At 47.0% G+C, this 27,350-nt stretch overlaps 1 protein-coding gene across 4 annotated transcripts in view; it reads right to left on the bottom strand.

Moving 5' to 3' along the window:
* LOC114868420 (protein phosphatase 3 catalytic subunit alpha) overlaps nt 1–27,350 on the bottom strand; it is a 46,765-nt gene that overhangs the window by 18,556 nt on the left and 859 nt on the right. For all 4 annotated transcript variants that reach the window (XM_055513646.1, XM_055513652.1, XM_029171989.3 and 1 more), the window contains exons 2-4: nt 7,187–7,387; nt 750–874; nt 118–229 (exon numbers count right to left, since the gene is read on the bottom strand). In XM_055513646.1, coding sequence (XP_055369621.1) covers nt 118–229; nt 750–874; nt 7,187–7,387 — 438 coding nt within the window. The remainder of the gene's footprint in view (nt 1–117; nt 230–749; nt 875–7,186; nt 7,388–27,350) is intronic.

Genomic DNA, 27,350 nt, shown 5'->3' with positions numbered 1-27,350 from the left:
AATAAACAGCTTTTACAAAGAATAACTCAATTCTCCTTCTAGTCTGTAAAGACTCACAGACTTAAGACTCAATTTAGATCAAAGGGAACGTAAAGGAAGTGTAAAAGCATTACTTACATTCCTGCTTAAATGTGAAATACTCTGTTAAATGTCTACATTCATGATTCCCACGCAGCAAAAACAGTGTTTTGGGGTAAAGTATCTTTAAGGCCCACAAGTACAGCACACACTGAAAGGAAGAGCAGAGAGAGGTGACGGTTAGCGTTTCATCTTCAGGACAGAAAAACACACATCAGGTCCGACTTTGTTACGTGGCACAACACGAGCACTTCTGCTCAGAATCAAATATTCATGCGCTACATTTTGTGGGTGGTTTCAAGCTCGCTGGAACAGATGACAGACATTCACAAGAACCATCAGAGGACCTGCTCAACACACTCCATTAAAATATGTTTTATTAATAACAGTATTATGCTTGGCACGCCGAGGTGGCAGTTCACATTAAATAAATGTATTTTGCTTCATATTAAAAGAAAAAACACCTCTGTCATTGGAACCTGAAGCTCTGCTGTGATATTGGCCGTCCAGGCTACATTTGGAGTTATTACAAAAGCCTATTACTGTACCACTGCAGTAACTGCAGCCTGATTCAATCCACGTTCAAAGACAGCTATTAATAAACACAGCTTTGGTTGGGCACATGGTGTGTGTCACACTCGATTAGGACAAAAAAAAGCAAATAGACTCACTTCAATACTGAAATATCCTCTGTCAACGTAGTCCCCCAGGAACAGATAGCGCGTGGATGCTGGAGATCCTCCCACCTCGAACAGCTTCATCAGGTCGAAGAACTGCCCGTGAATGTCTCCACACACTGGGTTGAAGGACAGAGAGGAGCAGCTGATCAAAAAGTCCAGCAGCAGTTATGTGTTTTTTTTCATCATTTCAACCTCAGAAGCCAAGAGCTTCAAAAATACAACAACTAGAAGATAATTCAGATTCTTCAGAGTCCCAACATAGTTTAAAATGGGCTTTATTGACTAAATATTCAACACAAAGCACCAAGCACAAACCAGAGGATCACACAATAATGCTCCTTTGTTCCAAATAGGACAAATAACAGGATTTTAATGAGGGGGTTAATGTGAAGCTGAATTCTGTTCAAAGAAAACAGCAAATCGCGGTCTGAACCAGGCGTTTAGCCACGTCTCTATGGCAGGAGCTGCATGTTAGGAGCTTAATTAAATGTGGTTAGTTGTCATAACACTGCAAACAAGATATATCAAACTCTGTTCCCCTCACAAGCAGAAACGTCTCTACACATAACAGCCGCCAGGAGAAAAATCATACAAAACGGGTTTGCGTGAATTTTCATGCCTTTTTTCAAATGCGTACTCATCTTTTCAGCCTTGAGGAGTTTTACTGGCTGCCAAACACACTAAACGTTCACTGACCGGAACCACTCCACTGCTTGGACACAGAACATTGTCACCTTGGTCAATTGTCGCAAAGAGCCAATTGTTCCCTTGATTTTAACTGCAGAACAATAAAAACTCTGTGATCATTGGTTTTTGTAGTTGTAGGCGCTCATCATGGAAAACAGACCGACCAACAGTCTATCACCCCACCAACTCCAGTCAAACAAAGGAGTGTGGAAAGCAGCTGTTGATTTGCTTTAAAACAGTCCCTATTGGCTGTTTTCAGACCAATGCGTTGCCAAAAACCTGCTATTATCTTATCCCTGACGGCTCGTAACGGCCCTGGAGTCGAGTCTGGGCCGCTTTCACGCCATTATTGCTGTCACTGATGAGGTGCATTTTCTCCCACTTCGTTTGCGTGGAGGATACTGGGCCTGCTGGGTTTCCAGCTACCCCAGTTCTAGCTGCTACTGATGATCTGCGTCAGGTGGGGGCCAAAAGGTAACGTCTTGTCCCTTCGCTGGGGTCGTGTGATGGATGCCGGCCAACGTGTGACGCGTAGCTAAAAAAACAGAGGGAAACCTGATGCTACAGTGTCCGACTGCCCACACACTTCGATGCAGGCATTATCTACTGCAGATAATAATCCAAAGACATGAATGCATTGGGACAGATCCTTACAGCCAGGCTGAGTCTTTCCACACCATTGTTCAAGTTTAAGAAAGACTTTCTGCACCTGAAGCGCCAATAAACAAATAACACAGATAGCATCAGCAATATTCCTGTGAATACTGTGATGGCGGCGATAAGCATGTGCTGCGATTAATGTGGTCTTGGGGCAATCAGCTTATTAAGTCATTAACAGCAGGGTGCAAATAAAGCTGTCTCTCTCTTTAAAGGACTCTGACTTGCTTTTCACTGAGCGGTTTGGTGCTTTATACACAGTATCTAGCAGCATTACAACGTGAGCCCAAGAAAAAAATCTTTGGGAGAGATACCCAATTAGCGGGAGCGAGAGGACAGCAACGGAGAGCAATTATCTCAAGTTACGAGCCTCGAGAGAGAAATCTGAGAATCAGCTCTGCTTGACTGTATCGTAAACCTCCGCGTTAGCATCTTGTCTCGTGTATCCGTTTAAATCCACACCGGGGACGAACCTTCCAAACAAACCTTGAACAGTGTCCGATTTCTAAGCATGGCCTTAGTGTTGTACAAATGTGAAGCAATGAAAAATGATGTGCACCAGTGATGTGGTTTTCTCTTTCTGTCTCCCTTTGCTAATTAGATGTACAGTGTGTGTTTGACGCACACTGATGCAGTTCCTGCACATTGTTTTCATTCTTTGATCGGAACTACTGAACCTGTTGCAAATTGCTCCAATTTGCAATAAATAATTCTGCTTCATGTTGGTTTCAAACCTTCCACATTAAAGGCCTAACAGCTGATGCTATCGAAGATCAGGATTTGATTAAATATTTGTATTTTGATTCAAATGCTGAGTGTTGAGGAAGTAAAGAAGAGTTCAGCGGGTCCAATATTTGTCTGATGCCTAATGACAGGTATTCAAACCTCCACGGCTAGTTTGCATTTCCTGCTGAGCGACAGTAGCACACAGCTGTACAGGTGGAACTGCACAAACAGGCAGATCAGATTCCTCTCATTCCTGTATCGTCACTGGTTAATGCACTACCTCATTTCAGGCAATATAAGTGAATCATTTAGCTGCTAAAGAAAAGGTGTGGGACGCGAGCGCTGGTTATTGCCAAGGAGAAATCCAAATGGCCTCAAACTCCTACAACCAAAGCAGCTTGTGTCATTAGCCCAGCTGCTGCCGACCTGATGAAGACCACCCAGCGCTAATGGCGGCGGGACGAAGGCAACGCGTAAACAGCTCCACTGTAAAACAACTGTTCATTCAACTGAACTGTGCTCTTGAGGACAATACTGTCAGACGGGACGACCTCCGAGAGAGCAATTACTGTGAAAATCCAGTGGTTATACTTCATTGAAATGATGGGGCCACAGCCAAACCACAGATTCAACCTCCTTTCAGTTCACCTCACAGGGGGAGTACCAACGCTTTTGAAGCAGCGGCTCCACCTGAAGCGCACGTCAAACACACGTGTGGGAGGACTGCACCCCCAGCTGACCTTTAGGAAAGCTGTCGCCTGCCGGGACAGGAAGCAGTGGGGCGACGCGGCCACGGCCGAAGTTCAACCAGCGGCCGAAAAGGCCCAGCATCGCTCTGACGCAGGTCGGTGCAAATCAAACAGAAGCGCTACAAGAGCTCTCCTCCAGCTCAGGGCTCTTAATCACAGCAAACACAGCCCGTCCGTCCGTCCGTCCGTCCACCGCTCGTTCCATACACCTACAGACGCTTCGCCTCCCTCCCTCTTGTCACACAACACACAAAAACGAGGTGAGAACCAAAACCCACATAAGAAGAGCAGGTGGGAGTACATTATCTGGAGTGAGAAACAATTCGTTCTGGCCATCTACAGCTTGTGCACTGAAGTGATCTCCCTGAGTAGCAGCATATCAGCGGGCAGCAGCTCTGGAGTGGGCGGTGGGCATTACACAACCTGGCTTCAGAACCTACACAGGCCACTCCAGAGCCGGGCTCATTGAGCGAGAGAGATCCACGCTGGGGGAGACTGTGCCGGAGCACGTTTTGATTGAGACCGGATGATAACAATCCCCCGGCTGCATCACGACACCGCAGAGCCTCAATGCAAGGGAGGTGCCGTAGCGCTCGCAATCTGTTGTGAACTTCAATCTGAAGAGGAGGTGGCGGCAGCAACGCGGCGTTTTAAAGCCGCCCGTGGTTGCGAGTGCATGGACATGCTGTAGATCCTGGAAGAGGCTGAAGCTGGGCCTCAGCAGAAACATCACCCTCAGCTGGTCACTCTACTCTTCTCCAACATTAAGGAAGCCCATGTCTGAGAACGTCTACAGCAAGATTGATGCATATGGTCTGAGGAGAGGGAACCCCCCCCCCCCCCCCCCCCCCACGCAGCTAAACACACCTCCCTGCTGAAACAGCGCTAGGGCACCGTCTTTCACATTTACTTATTTATTTATTGAGCTTGAAAGCAGCAGAGTTCACCTTCCAGATTAAACTACACTGAAATGAAAGTAAGACGCGTCCTTAAAGGAGGCCTGTGTCTCTGAAGTGAAAATGATTATGTTGTTAGTATCTGCACAGTAAAGAGCCTGGCTGCTCTGAATGCTCATCAGGCTGTCGCATGGGGAGCGACTGGACGGTGGAGAACCCGCTACGCTGCAGAGCAGACGCCTTCGCTTTAACGCTGTGACCATCATCATCAGGGCCTCACGGTGCAGAAGGCAAATTCTCATCTCAACAGCTCGATACAACTCCTTTAGAAATGATCGACTCTTCGCCGCAGACAACCAGATTCCGCGGTGCAGCGCTAACGTCTCTCTTCTTTTCTTTCCCACGCGTCCTTCGCGTTCCTGGAGACGGGGCTCCGTCGCGGCAGCAGCCGCGTGAACAGTGAGTAGAAGCTGCCGTCGTCTGCTGATGCGGCGGCAGCGTCTACTCAGTGTTCAGCGAGGCCGATGGGCGACTTGTGCGAAGTCCATGGGAGCAGCTTGGACCCAGCGGCCTATGGCAGCCGCGTTCAGCACCCCCTCCCCCCACGGACCCCGCCTGCCATCTGCCCAACCAGGAAGTGAGAGCGCGAGTGTGAGCGGCGGCGAGCGAGGCGGCGCTGACCTGTCATGCTTTGCATCCATGATAAATATTTTCATACTAATTTGCTGACTGTGTGAGGCTGGACTGTGGCCACGTACGGGCGGACGGGGAGGGACAATACGCTTCCTGTGCATGTCACAGTAAGATAAAAGACGGCAGACGCAGGGACGAGCGGCGCGGAGAGAAACAAAGCGGTGTTGATGGAGAACGGCGTGCGAGTTCAGGGCGATGGGGAGGGAAACACGGCAGGACCACGAGCACACGCAGCCCAGAAAGCAGTGTTCAAAGCAGGCAGCGAGTGGGAGAAGGGTTGAGACAGAGGTGTCGCGTGGGAGGGAGAGAATACATGAACACACACACACTCACGCAGGCACGCACGCAGGCACGCACAAACGCACGCACACACGCACGCACGCACGCACACAGACGCAGTCCACTGCAAAACAAAACAAAAAGAGGGAGGTTCACTGGCTAAAATCAAGCCTGTAACTCAGCTCCTCTAGATTCACATACACACACACACACGCACACACACACACACACACAAAAAAGCAACAACCCAAACAGATTGTGATCAGATTAACGTGCAGATTCGCATAATGTTTTTACACGTACTGCAGCGCACGTCACCACTCGTTAATCTGATCGGTCCCACAAGCGCAGCACCGTTTTCTGAAGCAGCCATTTCAGTGAATTCCACTTAAATATATTGAAGACACTGGAACAGAGCTTTGAGATCAATACAATCAGCTGAATTCAGTCATTTTAACTGCTTTTTCATCTTTCCCAATTTTACTTATTGCTGTGAATCAAAAAAGCTTCAATTTCTTCTGACTAAATATTTAAAGCCTTTGAGGCTGAAGATGAAGACAGACAAACACAGCCCCCAGTTTGCATCTTTTTTAAGCCTGACCCTCTTCACCAGCTCCACAAGACGCGCCTCTTATCATAATGGTCTCCGACGAAGGCCACGCATTCATGAATGCAAGCGGGCGTTGGGCCTCTCTGGGCCACGGTCCGGAGACGCTGGTTGGCCACGCTCCTTTTAAGCAGCCTCTGCCTCTGATTGTATCAACATCAAAGAAGCCTAATCAGAAAGTCTAATGCAGGAACAGGGCACTTGACCAGAAGAAAGGCCACAATCGATGCATTGGCCACGAAGAGCCTCCTGCTGCAGCACGTGGACATGAACGGAGCCAACTTCAGCTGCAGGAGCTTTTGGCACAGAATCCGCACTTAACTGTAAAAAAGCTGTGTAATCCACATACAAGATGCTTTTAAGGTTCATCAGACTCTGTCATGACAGATTTACTTAATTCCAGTGAGAGATCGCGGCCAAGCTGGATAACCTCAAAGTCAAAGAGCTAAACCCGCGTTTGCTACTACGCGGCCCATGTGTGACCCGAAGGCACAATGACTCACTTAATTAAGGAAATTAAGTTTCACGCTGCTGTAATCCTCCATTTGTGTCTAAACATCCTATCGTATAAAATGAATTATTGTGAGTTAACATTGAGTGCAAATTGATTTGTACTGTCAGCTCTGTGGTGGAGACTGATTATTTTTGTGCACCGGAGATGCTAGTTGGACAAGATCTATTGCTATTCACCGATTATTTAGACAGCATCCAAGCTGTTAAACGCAGCAGACGATGCCGTACAACCTCATGAATATTTATTTGACTTTGGTCTTAAACTGCCCAGCTCGTTCTCAGCTGTCTGTTAACGAGCCAAACCTGAAGGCTGGTGGTGGCACCTGCCTCGGATGGAGCAAGTTATCTGAACTGAGCAACAATCATCAGGTCAAAACAGAGCGAGCAGAGAAAGCCACGCTCACTTTTCTTCATGTGACACTAAAACAAGCCCCCACATCACAATGCTACACAACGCCCCACTGCATTATTGACTGACTGGTCTAATGAGGAGACTCTGAACCCGGAGCACTGACTGTTCCAACCCTGAATAGCTTCCCCTCCTGCTCCAAGGCCACTGTCCTGCTCCTGACAGCTGGAACACACCTGATCCAGGTAATCAACCTGCACGGGTCTCCTCACCTGTCACCGGGGCCTCGATGTCCAGCAGGTTCTTCTCAGAACGCAGGATGGCGGCGCCCTCCCCTATGAGCCGCAGAGCCACCGCCTCCTCCACGCGGCCCTCCTTGGTCAGGTGGGCTTTCAGCACGTCCACCTTGGGCTTCCCATCGCTGTCGAACACCTCTTTGGCCGTCAGCCGGTGACTGGGAGGGAACGGAACAGCTGCAGGCGTAGAGGGGAAGGATGAGCAAGGATCATCACAGCCTGTATAGACTCATCACATATTTACAGTGTTTTAATATACTTTTCATTGACAAGAGGCTTATGAGAATACACGGTTAATTCCACATCACTGAGCAAACGGCATCTAAGCTGTTTGATTAGCAGGTACTTTGTACCTTCCAGGGGATCAGCTCCCTGCAGGAGAGCGCTAGTGTTCGCGCTCATGCTTCCAGGCCTCCCTCTGAGACGATTTACCAGATTGCTGCTATAATCTGTGAGTCATTCAATTTTTAGTATTTATAAAAGACCCACACAGTTTCTAGTTTGCTTGGCAATATTCATAGCAAAGGAGATTACACTTTGATAACGAAGGAGGGAACTGAAATATCTGCTGTTTTATTAACACAAAAAGCCTTTGATGAGAACAAAGTCTAAACAATATGGGTAAATTATCTCGCTGGGTTTAATGTGTAACTATCTCACTATTTAATATGCTCTGGCCGATGTCATTTCAATCCGATATGGATTCATCTATCGTAGGGCAGAGTAATTGAAAAGAGAAAATGTATTTCACAGTGTTCTTGAAGGCATCATGGATGTTGGGGCGATCAAATCCTCAACTAATCTCCATTACTGTCAATTTCCTTAGTGGCGTAAAACACTTTTTTCACATTTTCACAGCGACAACAATGTGTTCATAGTAATTTTAGATAAAACTAATTTGTTAGAAAACCTGAATAGTGTCTTTGTGGTTGTTAAGTTAAAACTGTGAAATTTCCTTTTTAAATCAGCGTAAAAATAGACGGCCCACGTTTATTCGCTATGAAACAGCTGAGTGAGTCTTTGGACAGGCGTTAAATAAAAAGCACGTTTTAACAAAGGAGCAGAGGCACATTAACATGGAAGCCATGTCACCGACGTTTCAGCAGTTGGCATCAAAGTGGTAAAAAGGTTCCTCATCGTTTTAAATACAATCATTATTAAAAGGCAATTTAAGTAAGAGCCGCCTAAACCAAAGCCACTGCAAGAGTTTCCTTTTCACAACCCAGTGATCGCCACAAAAAGGTACAAAGGGAACATAATTAAAGAGAATCAAAGACAGATCCAGCTGATTCACAGCGACGCCGTGATGTGCTCATAATTACCGTCCACTCGAAGTAACCAGGTGACTGAGGCAGGGAGCCAGAGGCAAAGACTCTGTGTTTAATAAAGCAAAGTGTGAGACACCCTATCAGACCGAGGGAGCATTTTTCTACGCTTATCTGAAATACAACACCTGATTATCTAAGATAAAACTCCTGCCTACAGCCAAGATATCAAGTGGAACTAGTTAGCAAAACCTGAACATCAGTGCGCTGCAGGCAGGTGAGCTCGGATCCACCAGGAGGACAATCATTTCCGTCTAACTGCTGTTTCACTGGTCTGTGGGACACAGGCCTTCATGACCCGACACCAGCAGCTTCCAGCCGAGCTCTGCTCCAACCAGGTAAAAACCTGCTGGGCTTCATGTGAATCCTCTAAAACAATCAAAGCCTGATGTTTTAACCTAGGGAATCCTGAATCCCCATTCAGGGGTGAATTACCCGAGGCCCCCGGTGAGCGCCTGCTGTGCAACACAGTGGAAGAGCGAGGTCCTGGGGTTTGAACCACCACACAGTGCATCACTCGTGAAAGCTCAGGTGAAAAACCGGCTTGGAGGCATTTTCACTGGAACAAAGGGAGAAACAAAGCCAGTGCTTCACTGGAACTCTGCTCATAATCATAACTAGGCCACAGATGGTTAAGATAACAAGCATGAGTCACAAAATATCAGGGGCATCATTTTAGTTGGCTCTAAGTACCTCGTTAGAAATGTGTGTAACTGTCAGATAAGGCCGGTGGGTGCGGAGTCTTCCTTACCTCGCACCAGTCAAGTGTTACTGTAACACTGAAAGAACTTCCAAACCAGTTCATAAAACATGAATGACTAAGCAACAACTTGCCCGAGATTAAAAAAAAACCTGTTGCATGAGGGAGGTATAAACGGGATTAAACACCCTGTTTAAGGTGTGTTCTTCAACAGCAGCCTTATGCTGCAAACATGACCTCTGCTGAAGTGAACACGCAAAGGTGAGATCACACAAATACAGTGACATCTGCTCGTGCAAAGTGTCCCGACCTGCAGCGAACCCAACACGCTGGTCTCTACTGCAGGAAAACGCTGTTTGCTAATGGACATAACAAGAGAGAAAGCTGAGGTTGCTGGTTCGAGTCTTCCCTTATTATTGCTACATTCATGACGATGGAAACACTGAACTGCCAGCAGGTGCCAGTGGTGAAGTAATAGAAATCACCTGCTAAATGCGATGCTGAAGATACAACGCTGTGAAAATGTGGAATACTAGGTTCAATAGCAAAGCACATGCTTCATATCTGAAGTAATAACTGACTCAAATTAGACAAAGTCTTTCCTCTTTCCTTTTCTTTCCGTTTCCCTTTGAGCAATGCTCGCAGAAAACTCCCACTCAGTCGGCTGATCGCTGCAAACAGCCTCGTGCGTCTCGCAGAGTCGTGAGAGCATGAAGTGACCCGAGGCCATCGGCCCGAAACACAGCCATGACTCAGAAGTGGCCGCCATTAGCCGCTCGCTTTTTGCCTTCATTAAGTCGAACATTTCTCTGCTCCCTTCCTTCCGTTATGTAAGCACAATGTTGCACTGCAGCTTCACATCTAGCATGAAAGAGAAATGACTGGAGCGAGACAGAGTCAGAGAGGAGGAAGGAGGAAAACGCGGGGCTCGATTGAATCCTCTCTGGTAATTTGTCTCAGATTAGCATTGTAATTTCCAAGCTACAAATTAAATCCAGCCATTAGACTTAAGGACTAATAGAGCACTAAACCTCTGAGCGTCTGGAGGCCATGCTTAATCAACTTTAAAGTTTATTTAATGAATGCATACTGTGCTGTGTTGGTCAGTAAGAACTATAGTAACATTTAATTCTTTGCTTCTATAATGGATTATTATTAAGTCTCAGGTCTTTAACTCAAAGTGTTGGATCATCAATCCAGCAGCCGCGTGAAGGGAATAATTACTCCACAGTACATCACCCGACAGACGTTCAGGTGCGATTCTTTGAAGACGGCCACGACCGGGCACGGAGCATCAGAAACCGCAGCGCAGCAGCGGGGAAACCGGCTGCTTGAAGTGTTCAGGCTGCCGCAGTTCACAGCAGATGTGATCTCGTTGAGGAATGAGGCAGCGGGAGGTGAGCAGTCACACGGTGCAGGACAGAGCCGCCTAATTGGAGAAAGAGAGGCGGACTGTTGCAGAGCTGCTGGCTCATTTAGCGGAGAACACAAGTGCGAGCGCGAGTGTGCCCTGATCCGGCAGGTCGGCTGTCTCCAACACCTCCACACGTCCAGGACCTGTCAGCCGGCGCAGAGTTGTCTCTAAAAGCAACGTCAGAGGCAGGATCAACATCAGCGCAGGGACATTCAGTGATGCTCCAGACAGAAAGCACAGTGAATGAACCACGGGAGTCAAACGCAGCCACTGACAATATGGCTGCTTGATCAATAGATAACAGTGTCACCAGCGACGGACGCGGTGCCAGGTTGGATTTAATCAACGGCACAGCAGCACGTATAGCACACATCGACTCAGACAGTCGCGAGGACGGTCTATGCGAATGCGAGCCTCTCTTTCAAAGAATATTGTGTTCAAGCGGAGTTGGGATTGTGGCCAGTGAGTGGGCACTGAGAAAACAATTGAATTCCTTTACAAACCACACAGAAGCAACAAAGTGCCTGGCAAGAAAAGCAACAACTTCTGATGAATTATTGCCATCCTGGGCCAAAATACTAAATATTGTGACGTAAACGAACTTTCCATCAGATGCCAATGAAAATCACAGATGCAGCAAAATGCAACGGGAGCCCTGGTGGAGTCGGGGCGAGACTGGGGCTGTCACTGCCCACATCAAACCCCCGCCCCCTGCAGCACGCAAGCCACCACAACAGCAATTTTCTTCCCCCCCAAGACTCAGCACGACCAGTGGAAACCTCAGCAGGACCGAGACGCAGCTGAGGCAGAACAAAGGCTCCACAACTATGTCTGAGTGCAACAAAGGTCAGTTCACACAAAGCAAAGGGTGCGTGGCCAGACGTTATCACGCAAACGTAGCGCAGTGTCTGATCCACAACGCGGTTCCCTCCTCGCACTAAATAGACGCCACCCCCCCCCGATCCCCCGCTCTCCATCCCGAGCAAAAGTGAAGTGGCTCCAAGCCAAATGCTAAATATCTGTAATGAAAGTAGTGGAAGAGGATCAAACACCAGCATTTTAAAAAGGAACTGAATCTACTGGAGATTTCAGACAGTGCATAAAAAAAATACATCCAACAAGTCCGTCTACGCAGAGGGTTCATTTGATGGTTTAACATGGGAACAACTTCACCCATAGTCGGAGTTTGTTGATCTAATTACATTCTGTAGCACTGAATGTTCAGTGTTCCTATAGCAGAATCCTGGCAGCCTCCTGTTTCACAGCTTCATTATCACGCCACCACCGAGTCCAAGCCTAAGACTACCTGACGCATGCATAATGCAAGAGGCCGAGCTCATATAGCTACAGCAGCAGCCCAACCACAAGGGGAATTCTTTATACAGAAGGCAACAAATTATTTGCAACTTGATCTGCACCAAGCACTTGATACACCAGCGTCCGTACTGTATGTCGAGTGTGAAATTGGTATCTAGGTTTTGTGCAGGCCTCCTCCCTCTCCAGTCCAACGAGAAGACCGTAAGACTGTCAATCAATAATTCACAGGCGGGCACTCAATCCCAAGTCGTTTATTCTATTCTCTATTAACACAATTCACTGTGTGGAAGTCACAGCCAACTCATAGAACTGGACAAAAAACTGACTTACAGTACGACCCTCTTCCTTTTTACATGTGATATTTGTACATGAGTCTGAACAACCATCTGAAACAAAAATGGGAAAAGCAACAGCTGGTCCAGAAGAGGCTTGATTGCATTCAAACAGAAGTCATCTGCATCAGTGCTTTGGAATCTGCTGCTTCAGGGCAGTAAATGCTCACCAAGCAGAGGAACCTTGACTATATCAGAGAAAATACGAGAGCAGAACTTTCAATATCATTCCCGTATCAATGACTAATATCGCGCCATGAGGCAAGTAGTCGGCAGAGCCGGCATGATTTGTGCAGACAAATTATAAGTCGGTCCCTCGAATTAATAATTTGTACTCTTGTACAACTAACTGTGCCCCCTCTCATTAATAATTCAAGCTTTAATATTACCAAATTGTACCTTCACATTATTCACTTTGTTCCTTCAAATTAACAGCGAACACGGCGTTCCATTTATTACAGCAGCATGAGCGACCATTACATGCTGGGGTGAGTCCAGTCACGCAGGAAGAAGCAACCGCACAGTAAAATATGCTCTTAATATACAATCTTTTCAGCTCTGATTGCTGCTTGGCACTGGTGACATGGACAAATACCACTGGAGGAACAGTCTGCTGTCAGATAAATGCAAATCAAAACATTGCAAGTAAGCATCGTTTCAGTTCTTCAGAGATACCGTATGTAAAAATAAATTCACCGCTTATGAAAGCATTTCTGACGATGTTGTCTTTAACTATTCCCATTGCCTGTGGTTAATGACATCATTAATTGGAATGCTGATGACTCAATGCAGTGGACGATTATTGTGCAGTTGCTGACTGTCATCATCTCTTGAGGAGATATAAGCTTTTACACTGCATCGACAAACAGGAGACATATTAGATAAAACGGAGTAAAAAGGGGGTTGCCAAGGAAACAGCACAGCAGAGCCCGTCTTAATCTTTCATCCATCAAAATATTGGCTTAAAAATGATTCGCTTGTGGTATGTTGCAGACTTAATCCAAAGATTGAAATCTGAGCAGATGTCTTATGATACGAATCCCCGTGTTGCAGGCTTTAAGATGATATATTGGTAGAATGCGGTGCAACACAAACAACAGGAGTATATCCAGCAGCTGCTCACTGCAGGAACATGTGGCCGAGGTTCCCGTGAGTGATAGTTATCTAGGGATTCTAATTATTAAGACAGGCAGGTCATATGGTAAATAAGACAACGATACGCCCAAGACCTGCATTCTTCCTGCCACGGCTGCCAGTCGCATCAAAGCTCGGACAGAAAACAGCCCAAAGCGCCGTCGCAGGGACCAGGGCGACAAGCAAATGTCAATCCCGCTGTTGGTTCAGCGGACTTTCAGATGAGGAATATAGAAAGCGCTGGCAGCAGCAGGTGATCAAAATGCACCACTGCTCAGACATCACTCCGACTAAGCCCCTGATTAATTAGTGAGGTTTGTGGGAGGCTAGCGTGGGTGAACCCAGGGATGTATGCACGGAAAGGGCTGGATGGGAGTGGGCGGCGAGCGCGGCGAGGTGGGGGTGGATGGGGGTGGATGGGCATTTTCTAAGGGATGTCTTTGCAATGGTTTTCTGGTGGCGGCAAGTCATCAATGTAGCAGCCGATCAATGACAGAGTGAGAGGCCTCCAGGGACCTGTATCACGGCTGGCAAATGAATGCCGCAGAGGGGGAGGTGCCCGAGTCAGATGGGGTTGAAAGATCAGTCAATGAAATAAAAATGCATCAGTCAGGGTGAGGAAAAAAAGGGAGCACCTGTCAATCCACCACAAACGATCCACGCCCTGACCCACAGTCCACTGATGGGCTGTCCCTGCAGATTTACCATCCTCCCAAATTACAGGCCATGCCCCAACTACAGACAAGTCAAATCCAGTCTGCAGTAACAGACAACATGGCAGTTTTCAGTTCAAACGAGTGCCACCATCCCAACGCAGCATCATCACGGACATTCATGAGCGGTATCGGGAGCGAGGAGCAGTATAATCCATACTCTAACCACTGATTGATGACGACTGCGGTCGAAGAAAGGCTAGATTAATTAGCTTAAGATGTATAAGACCCCTGACACCAGCCACATTCAGGTCAACATTGTTGTTGTGTACATCCCCTGGTGTAGTGCGACCACAAAGAAATGCAACCAACCAACCTTTAGCTGGGGACAGACAGGAATGGAGGTTTTTAACAGCTGTCTGCACCAAGCAGGCAGATGCATTACCAACGCATAAAAGGATCAAATATGATATTGAATATTTAAGAATTATTGTACTTTTGCCTGTAACACCTTTTGCCATTATTGTGTATTTGCCAAGAAAAGACTAAACCTTATCCTCAATAAATCGCCTAATAATTTAAATTATAGCTCTTTAGTGATCAGTGTGAATGATTGGGTGTTAACTTCATAAGACTGGTGAAGGTGTCCCACTCCAGCTAACAGGATGCTTCAGGTGAGAGACTTACTACAGGCCATGACAGCTTTGCGTGTAGATATTATTCTCCATGTAAAACAGCTCGCAGGTTTCCAGGTTTGAGGGGACGCTAACGCACTCTGGCATTTACTCTGCAAGCCACTCTGACATGTCCTAAAGAAGACATTCCCTGCTAGCGCCGCCGTGCCAAGGCCTGCCCCTCCTTCTCCTGCTCCTTCTCCACAATGCCGTGACACAGGATTAGCTTTCATTAGAGAAGGCGCTGTAATCAGCTTTGGAGCATAGCAGAGACGGAACAATGGAGGAGGCTGAAAGGATCTGGAAGACAGGGCGCTATGGGTGCGTGCTCAGCTGTGTGCAAGCCATTGGCACAAATGGAACCTGTGGCACAAGACGGTCACATATATCAGGATATTCTGTCACCGGTATGTTATATTCTGATTAAATGCATCATCAGAATGACTGTAAGTCAATTCAACCACAACACTCTCTCTTCTGACGTGACGGCCGTGAAAACACGTGCAAACCATGTGGATTGTGACTGTCAGCCGGCTGCTGCCTCACGTCTTTGTGTTCTAGACGGGTTACGTCCCCTGTCAACACAAGACACACTGTCAAATATTTACATTACAAGGCTTCGTTCATGCGAGTCGATGTAGATCAACAAGGTGTGTCCAGGAGTTCTCAATAACCGGGTTACACCCCAAAAGGTGCACCACGTCTTGAATTTCCCAAGTCATCCATTAAATGCACATAAAGCTAAGGCAAATAGCTAATATTACTATACTGCAATGCAAATACAGTCATTTGTTCACAGTCCTACAGCTTTAATGCTTTTTTATGTCGCTTGGTCAATATTCCCACAAAATGACCATTGGTTGTAGCAGCTCCCCCAAGTTTGAAGGCAGTAATTTACCAACACCCGAGACACTTGGCTAAATTACGATGAAAACAAATGTGATTGTTTGGTATCCGGCTCAAGGCATCTGGGTGAGGTTGCTAAAATGGCAAATACCATGGATTCTGAATCTAGTTCTAAGTCCATGCATTGACTCATGGATCAGTATGGGAGAGAGACCTTTTCTGGGTGTAGCGTGACAATGTGAAAGTGTCCTGTCTAAGATAGTTTGAACTAAAAGGTCATCATAGGAGGTTATTTGATCTTTAAAATGGAAAACATTGCGTTTTATTTGCAGGCCAGGCCAAACATGAGGAAAGATATTTGATAAAGCCATGGTTAGTTTGATAAAAGCAGAGCTACTAGGTTACGTTATCAAACCATGAAGCTTCTGCTGTGTTGAACTGCACATTTTATCACTGTGGTTTGACATTCATTAACCTTGTCCTGACTGAGTTAGCTCCTGACTGGAGGCAGTGCAGCTGCTACAGACTTCAAAGTCAAAGTGTAAATGAAACAATAAAACTACTGATTGTACCTTTTACTCATATAAATAATATAAATCTATTAAATTACATAAGTATTGTTGCTGATGTTGTTAAGTTTCATGGCCAAGAGCTTCTTCCTATCAAAGCATTAGAACCAGTTCTAGGTTTAAGCTAATAGATACTTAACATTTGACATGAGCACCGTAACTTATATACACATACTTTACAGCAACCATGGACCCAAAAGGGTTCCGCCATCACAGGTCTGATCTTTGCACAAATCTGTCTGCAGAGCTTCAAGGCTACAATTTCAATATTTCCTTCAGATGTTAAATAGAAAGGTTAAGCAGCTGAGCAGTTGGACGTGTTCAGCTTCCAGCCTGGGCAAGGACCCGGCCGTGCACATACACACAAGCACATCTGTGGGAGTTCCACTGTCCATCACTCTATCAACTGAGAGCAGAAAGGACCGACGACTCCAACGCCCAGGAAGCCACTTTACAAAGTGCTCTTGTTGGTGCCTTGCTCTTAGACTCTTTTGACATGCAGACAGGGGGCTGGACACAATATGGACACACAGTGGGTAGTTTAGCTGGCTGACCTTGGATGGCAGAACAAATTGACCAACCAATGACTAGGCCTTGTTTTTGGACTAATAACGAGCTGAAGTTTAAGTGATGAGAAACCTGCAACACTTAAGAACATTTGAACCCCGGTGACAGATTGACCTGTGTTCTAGTTATCCAGCGCTTATCAAACTGTGACCAAATCCTAGGAAGTTATATTAGGACACGCATACGAAAAGATGAATGAATATGTAAACAAATAAAAATCCAATTAAAAACCGGTTCTGATATGACGCTACGCTGACTCAGCCGGCCTAACCTCCTCAGGCATTCAAAGCCTCGGTCGCCTGGTGCCCCTCTTGGTACAAGCTGAAGTCAACAATCACCAATCACATGGAACCTGGCACAACTACCGACTACAACATCACCTACTGCTGGACTACACAGTATCTAAACGTAACACAGGAAAATGTTACGTTTTGCAAACTCCAATGGACTTCAGTGTTTTCTGTACTCATTCACAGCTTGGCTCCAAGATAATATGCCACAACAGGCGTGATCGCACCTCCCAAGGAGGGCTTGTTGGCAGTGGAGATGTTGGCATTTCTAGAATGCAATTACTAGACACATACAGAGGGGATGAGGCCAGTCTATATTTGCACCTTCACTTGGTAAACGGAGCATACCAGACCCTAGGCTGACCCAAATAAAACACCGACTGAACTGTAGGTAACATTCCTCCTGATTAATGGCCCCATCATGTTTGCAAAATGTCATCCCTATTACTGGGAGTGTCAGAGGGACAAAGGTGGACCACAATGGCAAATAGAAATTATGCCTGTTCTCAATAAACACATGCATGAGGCTTACAGTTGAAGGGTTGTGATTCGGTAAGAACAAGACACACCTAATGCAGGAACTTGTGTCCTTGTGGAATCGAGTATTTGTGTTAAAGAGAGTCATGGTTGAGTCTCATTTCTGGCAGACTGCCTGTGGTTCTTCAGAGGACAGGTGGCGAGGCAATGGGATGGCGCAGCCAGCCACCTCCTACCACCTCTTGCCAAGACAACAAGGTCCCTGAGAGTCCCCTCCCTTTGTCATCGCTTTCTTTTCCCCTCTGCCCACACCCACCTCTCAAGACTATCTTATTTCTAGGCCATGACTGTGCGGGTGTGGCGGGTTCTCCTGCCAGCAGGGGAACCCGCCTGCCAAGAAAGAAAAGCAAAACACAGCATGAGCTGCAATAAGAGGGAAGGAAACAAAAGAATTATTTCTCTCAAGACTGAGAGAATTCTGAGTCAGCAAAGAATGGAGCTCCACACCAACTGCACACAAACAGCACCTTGTTTTGCCATTTCTAGCCCCCTAGAGGTGCTCTATATATCAGGAGACGGACAGCGGTGACGAAGCCCTGAAGAAGCTGCAACCCTTCTGGGCTAAAAGTGACTAAAGTAAATCGTTGTTCTCCGCTGCCAGCCTGACCTCCACATTGCAGAGAAAGCACTTTCAAAGTTTACTAGCAGAGTATTACGCTGAAGGCGCCATCTGTGCTGGCTTTCGTAGCAGCTGTTAATGCATCAACTTTGAAAGCCGGTCAGCTTCCAATCAGACACTGGAAGCGGAAGTCGGACTGAAGCTTTTATATGAGTCTAGGTGCTGCTGGGTAGCGTGGGTCAAGAAGGAGTGGGCTGCTTAGGTCACGACCCCGAGTCCTTCAGGCAAAACAGGGCTTCTCCAAGGGTCATGTGTCCCTGCTGATCAGATCAGTGAGTAAAATCGGGACTCAAAGAGAGACACTTGACAGCTTGACTGCCTGAAGGGAGCCTTGACTTCATGACTCCCTTTTCCTGCACTTCCTCAGCTGTGCACACATATCACACATATCTTCTTACAATTTCCCACAAACGCACAAGGTCAGTTTTTTCAATTTTTTACGCCCCCCCCCTCCCCGACTGGGTACAGTCTTTTAAAAATTGTTTCATACTAATGTACATAAAGAGGAGAAATGCTGCATTGAACTTTATTTTTAAATGGATGTTGATACACTGCAAGTTTTAAAAAACAACAAAATCATACAATGTCATTTATCCTGGCAGTGGTTACATAGGGTATCAAAGGTAGCAGGCTCTCAAACACTGTATATTTACTTTCATAAAAAGCAAACAGGCTTTATAAAGACATCCATTGAAGTGGTGGAGCCTAATGCTGTGGAACCACATAGCTCGATAGTGTATACACCATCTGTTAGGCTGAAAAGAAGTCCCTGCCCACTTAACTGCCAGCTACACAACAGACCGCACTCAACAAATGCGTAACGCCGCTTACATCCAGCGTCCGCCTGCTTCCAAAGCAGCGGCTTAAAATGACTTGAAGACGCTCCATCTTCTGACCAACTGGCCGATCTGTACCCCGACTGGTCTGAACGCGACCCCTGCCACATTCCTCCTGCAGGATCACGTTACGCTTTCTACAGGGACACGAGCCTGATGCATTATGGGTGTTTTGGACTGCATGGGTCCGACTCTGTTGAGCAGCAGCGTTTGCAAAAGGGAATAATAAAATAATTGCTGAAGAATGGCAGCAGATGGTGGCCCAGAGGACGCACTGAAGGCAGGGATGGCACAACCACAACTGAGCAGAGGAAAAAGACAAATATATGTTATTGGAGGGCGGCTGGAAGACATGACACAGAGACTGAAAAACACTGTGAGCCGGAGAAAAAGTCCCACATTTTTACAGGACTGAAAAAAGCCAGTGCTGACTGTATCTGCTGATCCTCAGTGGAGAAGCTGTCAAAGACATTGTACTCTTTAGTATTCTTGAACTGTGTGTCAGCGACGTGGACATACCTAAACTTGTGTTCACAGCAGTAACTGTGCACCAGCGAGGGTCTGTGTCACTCAACCGTGCTGCCGGTTTCTGTGGGGGAGGGGCCACTATCAAAGGTTTGCACGATATGGCAAAGCAGCGAGCGAGCTGCCAAAGAACATGACAGCTAAGCTACTGAGGGTGTGTGTGTGTGGGGGGGGCTGCGGTGTGACAACGGCATTAATTACCAACAACGGACCATATCATAGGCTCAGGAGATTAGCTTGTTGAAACAACATGTCAGCCACGGTTTCATAAATCAGTTTTCACTACGTCTGCAACTGGAATCAGAGGAACGGGAGGTGGCTGCTGCTTCCTTGGCCTGATGTCCTTTAGTTGTCTTCACGCAAACATAAAAAAACACATCTATGAACACGGACAACTGACTAGTGCATCGACTACAACATACTGAAAACAGGAACGCTGGATGCAAACAATAAAGGTAAACTCAGCTGTTTGGGAGAAACAGGCCCATCCTGACAGAGAAGCCTTCCCTGTGTTCCTAATGGTCCTGTAGGGAGCAGGATGGCATTAAAGCCTAAATGACTGGTCATCATAATATACGGCTCCCTGGTGGTTGTATGGACAGGTACAAAATCAATTAGAGCCATGGGACAAACTAACCTCTCCACAACCTGCCTAACGGAGGCTGAATGTTAGTCCAGGCGGCTGAGGTATCAGTTCGCTCTGCGATGGTGCTCGACTTGGCTCGGTCACTCCAGGGGGTGACTCAGACCACACTATGCTTCCAGTCTACACCACTACCGTTGTCAGCAAGCCATAACCCATCACGAACAAGTTCTAATGGGGATTTAAATAAGATGAACCATCATAGCATAATGCAGGAGAAAATTACTTTGCTGCCGGTAATGAAATTTCACCTGGTGGCCCTCTGAGTTCGCCTGGGGCCTGATTTAATGGGCAACCAGCAAAGGTAACTGTGCGTTCTGAGTGAGTGGACCAGGTCGTGGTCCTTCTCCCTCTCCCTTGCTCACTTGTGTCCTAACATAACCCCTCCCTGGTCGTCATCACAAAAGAGCCTTACGGTACATTCATGGTAGATCCCTTTGAAAACAAGTTCAAGTCTTGAATTTAAAAGGGACCATGTGTAACAAGTAAACCGGTTAATGAGATGCCCCCATTTCCAAGCACAAGGGTCTATGACCACATCAACTGGGATCATGAAAAGAGATGAGGTAACGTTAGACAACTATATATTTAGAAACTGGATTCAGTAACCTAGGAAGTATGTAACACTATAGCCAATAACGTCAACCAGACTCAAGTGAAACAAGACTAGACTGTAACTACATAGAGGTGCATCATGGTGGGGTCTATAAGGAAACAGGCTCCCTTTGTTGACATAAAGGCTTGCTCAAAGGCAGGGCTGGAACCACAGTGCTGCCTGTTTACTGCCTGGCCCACTCACTGCTGATTGCCTGGATCAGGCGTGTTCAGCCAATCAGAAGCTGTAAAGCCAGGGACAGAAAACAAGCAGGGCTGTGGCTTAGGAGGGTTACGTACACATGACAACCATTTACGAACGCTTCATTACGTTTCTGCGAACGGAGCCCTGTGACGCTCACACACAGTCCCTTTCCCCTTTTGGAACAAGTCCAGATTTCTAAAAGTTCTATATAATAAGTAGGCGGATAAGAAGCATGTCAGCCGACATCAGAAGGTCCTGTCATGTGTCATCACACAAATGTCAATCTCACACAACCACATCCTGTCAGGTCAATTATAGAACAAGCTGACATATAATAAAAGACCCTTTTTTCTCCCATGTGATGGAGAAAGACAGACACCAAAATTCACCACAAACTCTCCATGTGTGGAGTAAGAGGGTTAATTTTCAGCCAGGTGGTCTATAATTAACGCATGTGAGTGAGAGTAAATAAACCTTGGGGCCTCGAGTCACCTCCAGCTGTATTTGTATAGCTGGACTTTCTCTGCCATCCACACACTGGGTACTTTAGCTAGGCAGCTAATGTCATCTGAAAGAAAGGAAAAGTCCCGCCGGAGCCGCCGTTTCATGCACCAGGATCAACAGTGAGCCAACAGAAGGAAAACAACTTGGCATATCACGCACATATTTACACATCTGTAATTAAGCTTTTCCTTGGTTAAGGTAATTATTGTTCATTTTCTCAACTAAGCTGACCTGAGAGTGGCCTTTAATGTGCAACATAGTGAAAATGAAATGTCAGTATTTTCTAAATAGATATTAAATGTAATTACTTCATAATTATTACTTATCGTTAACCCACCTGTTACAGAACTATCATTTAGGCTCTTAATTAAAAGGAGATGAGTCTATAACAAACATTCCTCCTTTTTTTCTACTGGTAACATCAAGTAAAGAAAAACGTCAGGAAGTGGGTTAAAGTCCAAGCTGCCTGCTGTCATTGAGCAGTGAACAGAGAGCAAGCTGGTGCCTGACACGTGGGGTCGAGCTGCATTCCTACGGCCGCCGCGAGGCCCAGTGGGCCGTCACAGTGCCGAAGCCATGTGGAGTTACTGTACGCTGGTGCTTATGCTTCAGTCACTGGCCAGAACCAACCCCCGCCAAAATAAACCTCCAGGCCAGTGCAGCACTGCACACTCATGACAAGTTTGCTTTGTGAAAATTAGGCCTCACTAACGATCGTTACCGGATTCACCGCAATTTAGCTGCAGCAGATTTAGCAGCGTTGTTTTCTAAGTCACGAATCAGTGGAGCCACTGTCAATATTCAAAACGTTACAATAAAATTATGTGTCTGCACAGGCAAAGAAGGCAGGCTGCTTGCTCCCAGGCTCATTCTGCAGCAACCAGCTGCTCAGGTAAGTCCACACAGATGGTCACAACCCTCGTCAAATTCTTCAAACGTGCATTTCATGTGTTCACACTGTCCAAACAGGCAACAACAGCAGAAGTGACTGATATATTGTGTTGGCTAAACCTGGATGACCTGCAAACCTGGCTGTCTGGATAGAATGTACAGGCTCTGCATTAAACCGTGCTCCATGTTCCCTCACACGTCGTGGAAATGCACAAAAACCCTAAATATTCATGGGTTCTTCATAGGAGCAGGTTGTATTTGCATTCAGCTGCAGCGTGCTGTGTTTGTGGGTGTCTATGAGCACTGATGCCTGCGTGACATGACAGAATAGGCATCCTCTCTCAGCATTAGATACTGAACCCGGTGGCTCTCGGAGGCTGACGCCAGAGCACGGTGGCGACTTCTCCCAGTATCTCCCAGTAGTGATCCAGTATTAGTGGGCAGATGGCTCCGTGCATCGTAGCCGTATTTTAAATTCAGTAGCTGGAGTGTGGGTCTTTGTCGCGGAACGCATGCAGGGACCTGTCCGGGTCACGCAGACGAGCGCAGGAATGTCTTCCCATCAGCGTCACGTTGTGCAGGAAGAATGAGGGCGAAATGCTCCTGATAGTAACATTACTGTGCAGATACTACAGCGTTACTCATAGTTGCCACGAGGCTCCTGATTTAGCACATGGAGCTGGCATGTGTTTGCATACCTGTGGTCGGGGCTTAAATAAATATTCACAAGTGCAAACAGGTTGCAATTATTTTGCCCATCACGTAGCTGGAGGTGTACAGATTTGAGCATTCAGTGCATTCATAATGTAATTGGTGGCACACGAGTGTTTGACAGATGTTCACTCTGTAAACTTCACAACACGAGTACAGCGCTGTGAGAAATACGCTGGAACCGCCTGAACCTGTGACAAAGTAGAACGACTGGCTGTTCACTTTCATACTGGTCACTATGAACATCCAAGACTTTAGATACATTTAAAAGTAGAGCTGTAAAACAGTGTTTTAAATGCAATTCTGCTTATTTAACTACAGATGCAGGTAGATTTAAAATCAGACTACATGGAATCTAATTATACAAAACCCTTCTGAATAGAATTCTCATCCACTGCGTTTTTAATTTAATTGAGTTTTTGTTAAGTCACTGACAAAAGCTTCGGCTCATCAGCGTTTGGCAACAATTGCGTGACAGAAGGTTCCTACATCTCATATCTTAAGAAAAAATGTTTTCTCGATTTACAAAAAATGGACGATGTTACAAAAGTGTGTGTGTGTGTGTGTGTGTGCGTGCATGTGTGTGTGTGCATGTGTGTGCACGCGCGCTGTGTGTGTGTGCGTGTGTGTGCGCGCGTGTGCATGTGTGTGTGTGTGCGTTTGTTTGTGTGCGTGCGTGTGCACATGTGTGTGTGAGTGCGTGCGTGTGTTTGTGTGCATGCGTGTGCGCATGTGTGTGTGTGTGTGTTTGTGTGCGTGTGTGCGCGCATGTGCATGTGTGCGTGCGTCTCTGTGTGCGTGCGCGTGTGGAGTAAACGCATTGTGAATCTACCCCCACAGAATCACATTTCTCAGCCGTGTGTCGATGCTCTGTCCTGCGAGTGGGAGTCGAGGTGAGAAAGCAGATTTACTACTCTGCCGACTCCCAATATCACCCTGCAAACCAGTTGCTCCCAGTTCACTGGGTTGGCCTCTCCTCCCCCACACTCACTGTGTCCAGTGTGTAGCTACAGTGTATTGATTGATTAGCGACCAGCTCCAGAGAGGCATCCAATGGCACAACTGCTGTCTCTGCTCCAAATGGCTTTTGTTAGTCACCGCTATAACTCACTCATCTCCATGTGTTGCTGGCTGACCTGCCACTTGTGAAATGGGAAATACTGAAGCATTTTTATATGCAGAGTCATTTTAGCAAATACAGCAGTGTTTGTGCAATTCCCGATTCCTGCAAAACACTGAGGCTTTTGATGAAAAGGAAAACGTTGGACATTACGCCCCACACGCGTAAGACGCCGTAGGAAAAACCTACATTAGCCGGATGCTTGTACCATAAATCCCCAAACTCTGCTTATAGGCTCATTATAAACTAAACGTGCAAAGTCAGGTGAACAATTTTCTGTATGCAGAAGCAACACCCATTTGTTCCCATGAATTAGCAAGAGCAGCAGCTAATGCATGGAGTCAGATTACAACCTCAGAGCAGAGCCGCCTTTATCCCCCTATATGGAGCTTAATCTGTCTAAATCCACCGCTTTGCTGTGCCCCAAATCCACAACACAGCCTAATTCCTCCTTAATCTAATGAGCAGTAAAGGTGCACTTACTCAGGTTCAGAATGGCACGGAGTGTATCTGAGCATCACGTTACAGCGGAGGCAGCCGTGATGCAACACATTGTTACCAGAAGCCACTGCACACGAGGAAAACACGCAGGAACACACGCGCCGCCGCTTCAGTTATGTTTGCTGCAGCCATGGAGGCTGCGTTTCCACGGCGAGAAGAGAGACTGGACCGCTGTCAACGTGGGACGTGACACCTCATAGGAAGAGAACTTATATAAACTCACCACTGAGATTATCTGATTGAGAAGAAAAGGAGAGACTTGCACAACGAACCAAACCGGACGAGTCAGCGAACCACTGCATGAGGCGCGGTCTCCATACACGCAGCTGATCCTGGTGCGTAACTTTCCTGAGCACCAGTAATTAATGATAGTGACCAAGCAACGCATCAAACACTCCCTGAAATAACTGACTAATCACAGGCTTTAAAACAACCAGTTCTCCTTCTGCAGAAGCTGCAGCCGTCACCTGTGCTTCACCTGTAACTGTGCATGAATCCTGGGTTCTACGGAACCACAGCAGCCGTTGCCTTTATTATTGGACCCACTGGTAATACTCTTCAAAATAAGAGCACATCCACCATCAGCACCGCGACAGGAGGAGGTCTGTCCTGTTATATGTGCATTAACAGAGGCACTTTGTGTTTTCACAACTCAGCCTGTGAGTTCTACATGTCTGTGTTTACACTGTGCACACGTCAGCTCACGAGCGCGACGCATGAACCATATGTAGGCGCTCGCTGGCATGAAACGGGGATCAAGTATGTGGCGTTGCTTGATGTTCCGTGCTATAAATGACTCGGCGATCCTGCTGGAACCAGCGCTGCGCCGCTGTCACTGCCGTCTCAGCGGCCCACGCATGTCTGAGCATGGGAGCCTCTCCTCAAAAGTCAAATGTCAGATGTTATCCATGTACGCTCACGGAGAAAGACCCGGCGCCGCTGGGGGCTCGGAGGCCCTGCTGCTCAGCTGGGGACGGAAAAACACCATTACGGAGGCCGTTTCACTTTGGAGCTCGGCGCTCGTCACGAGCACACCATGGCAACAGCATTATCCAGCGTTGCTTTTTATTGTACCTGGCCGAGGTAGCTACGAATGTGTGCAGTGGTCAACACAGGAACCAAATATCTTCACGTTATAAGCAGATGTGAACCAGGCGAGTTTTACCAATCGATATGTGCATTACTTCAAAGAGTTAATACAGGCAGCAGACGAGATAATCTGGATTATCATGAGTAACAACACAATCCTTATTTAACTGCTACTTCACCAGGTAAACACCCCAAATGCATGCTAATCCCTCATCCAGCAAGACAAGGACAACGAGCAGCCGATTAACATGAAGGTGACGAGCGTGAGTTCATTAGACGTTCGTGCCCAACTGAAAACGACTCTTTCTGTCAGGGATTAAAACGCGCGGCCACAATCCGGGCTCTGGTGATTAAACCGCTCAGAGTAATTACCATGCAGCTTTCGTGAGAATCACAATAATGCATTTTGAGAGCAGGTGGATGCAAAGCGCGCGTGATAAGTTGGACCGACGTCTGGTAGCGGGACAAAGTAGGCAGCAGAAAACAAATGACTTCACACCTAGAGCCTGCAGTCATTTCAGGGAGCTGCTTTGTACACAGCCGGCCTCTGTGTTGGCATAATACTGATGCATTACCAAAACACAGACTTCTGGAAACTCCATGAATGAATAATGAGTTAAATTACTTTGTTGATGTGGACATCGGGTCGAGAGCAGAGCACCAGGACCCGGCCTCTCAAACTCCCTGGCAACCCGCTTTAATGACTAATCAATGCATTAGAACCTGATTAGGGCCGAGGCCGGCAGCTGAGCAGGGAGCCACTGAAAACACAGCGTCAGCCGAGTGACACAGAAAAATGGCTTCGGATTCAAGCAACGCGAGCGGCAGGTCTCCCGGTGACGCTGTGAAATCTCTTCAGAACCCATAGTTGTCTTATGTATTTTTCATTACCCTTCAAGTTGGTGGAGACTCTCTGTGGGTGGCGATCTCTTCAAATATTCATTACAAACGCACACAAGACATGCTGTGACTCCCTTTTAACCCTCAACCCAGTTTTCGGTGCAAAACGCAGCCGTGACGCGCCGGCTCTGGCCTTTGAAAACGAAGTAAACCACCGCTGTTATGGTTTTGTTAAACATTATTCGGCTTGGAACGGAGAGCGAAGCAGCCGAGCCTGGCAGTTCTGCAGGGTCCAGTCAATTACCCCAAGCGGGCTCTTTAAACACTGCAGCACAGAACTCCCAGTGTTTAGCAGTCGCAGATGTTCTAATCATGCTCGACCTCAGCTACTAAGCCTGAATAAAATAATTACTCAACAACTCCCTCCTGTGCTCGTGCATGTGGGGATTGCTGCACGTCTGTGCTAATGAATCCTGGGGGGTGGCTCGCAACTAGTGTTGGACCCGGACCAGCCAGTGCAAATAAACCCGTTCTGTCATTTGACTTGCGGGGGGAAGAACTTCCATTTGTCTTGCGGCACGAGACGTTTGGCCCAGCGCGCGCCGCAGGGAGCGCCAGGAGAGCGGACACGCTGCGTGGACACGCTGCGTGGACTGGGCTCCGGCTCCAGTCTGAGGGGGGGGGGGGGGGGGTCGACGGCGATC

The sequence above is a fragment of the Betta splendens genome, chromosome 2, assembly GCF_900634795.4.
Source record: "Betta splendens chromosome 2, fBetSpl5.4, whole genome shotgun sequence".
Taxonomy (NCBI): Eukaryota; Metazoa; Chordata; class Actinopteri; order Anabantiformes; family Osphronemidae; genus Betta; species Betta splendens.
Note: the sequence above shows the minus strand (reverse complement) of the source record. Positions and strands in the feature narration are given on the sequence as shown.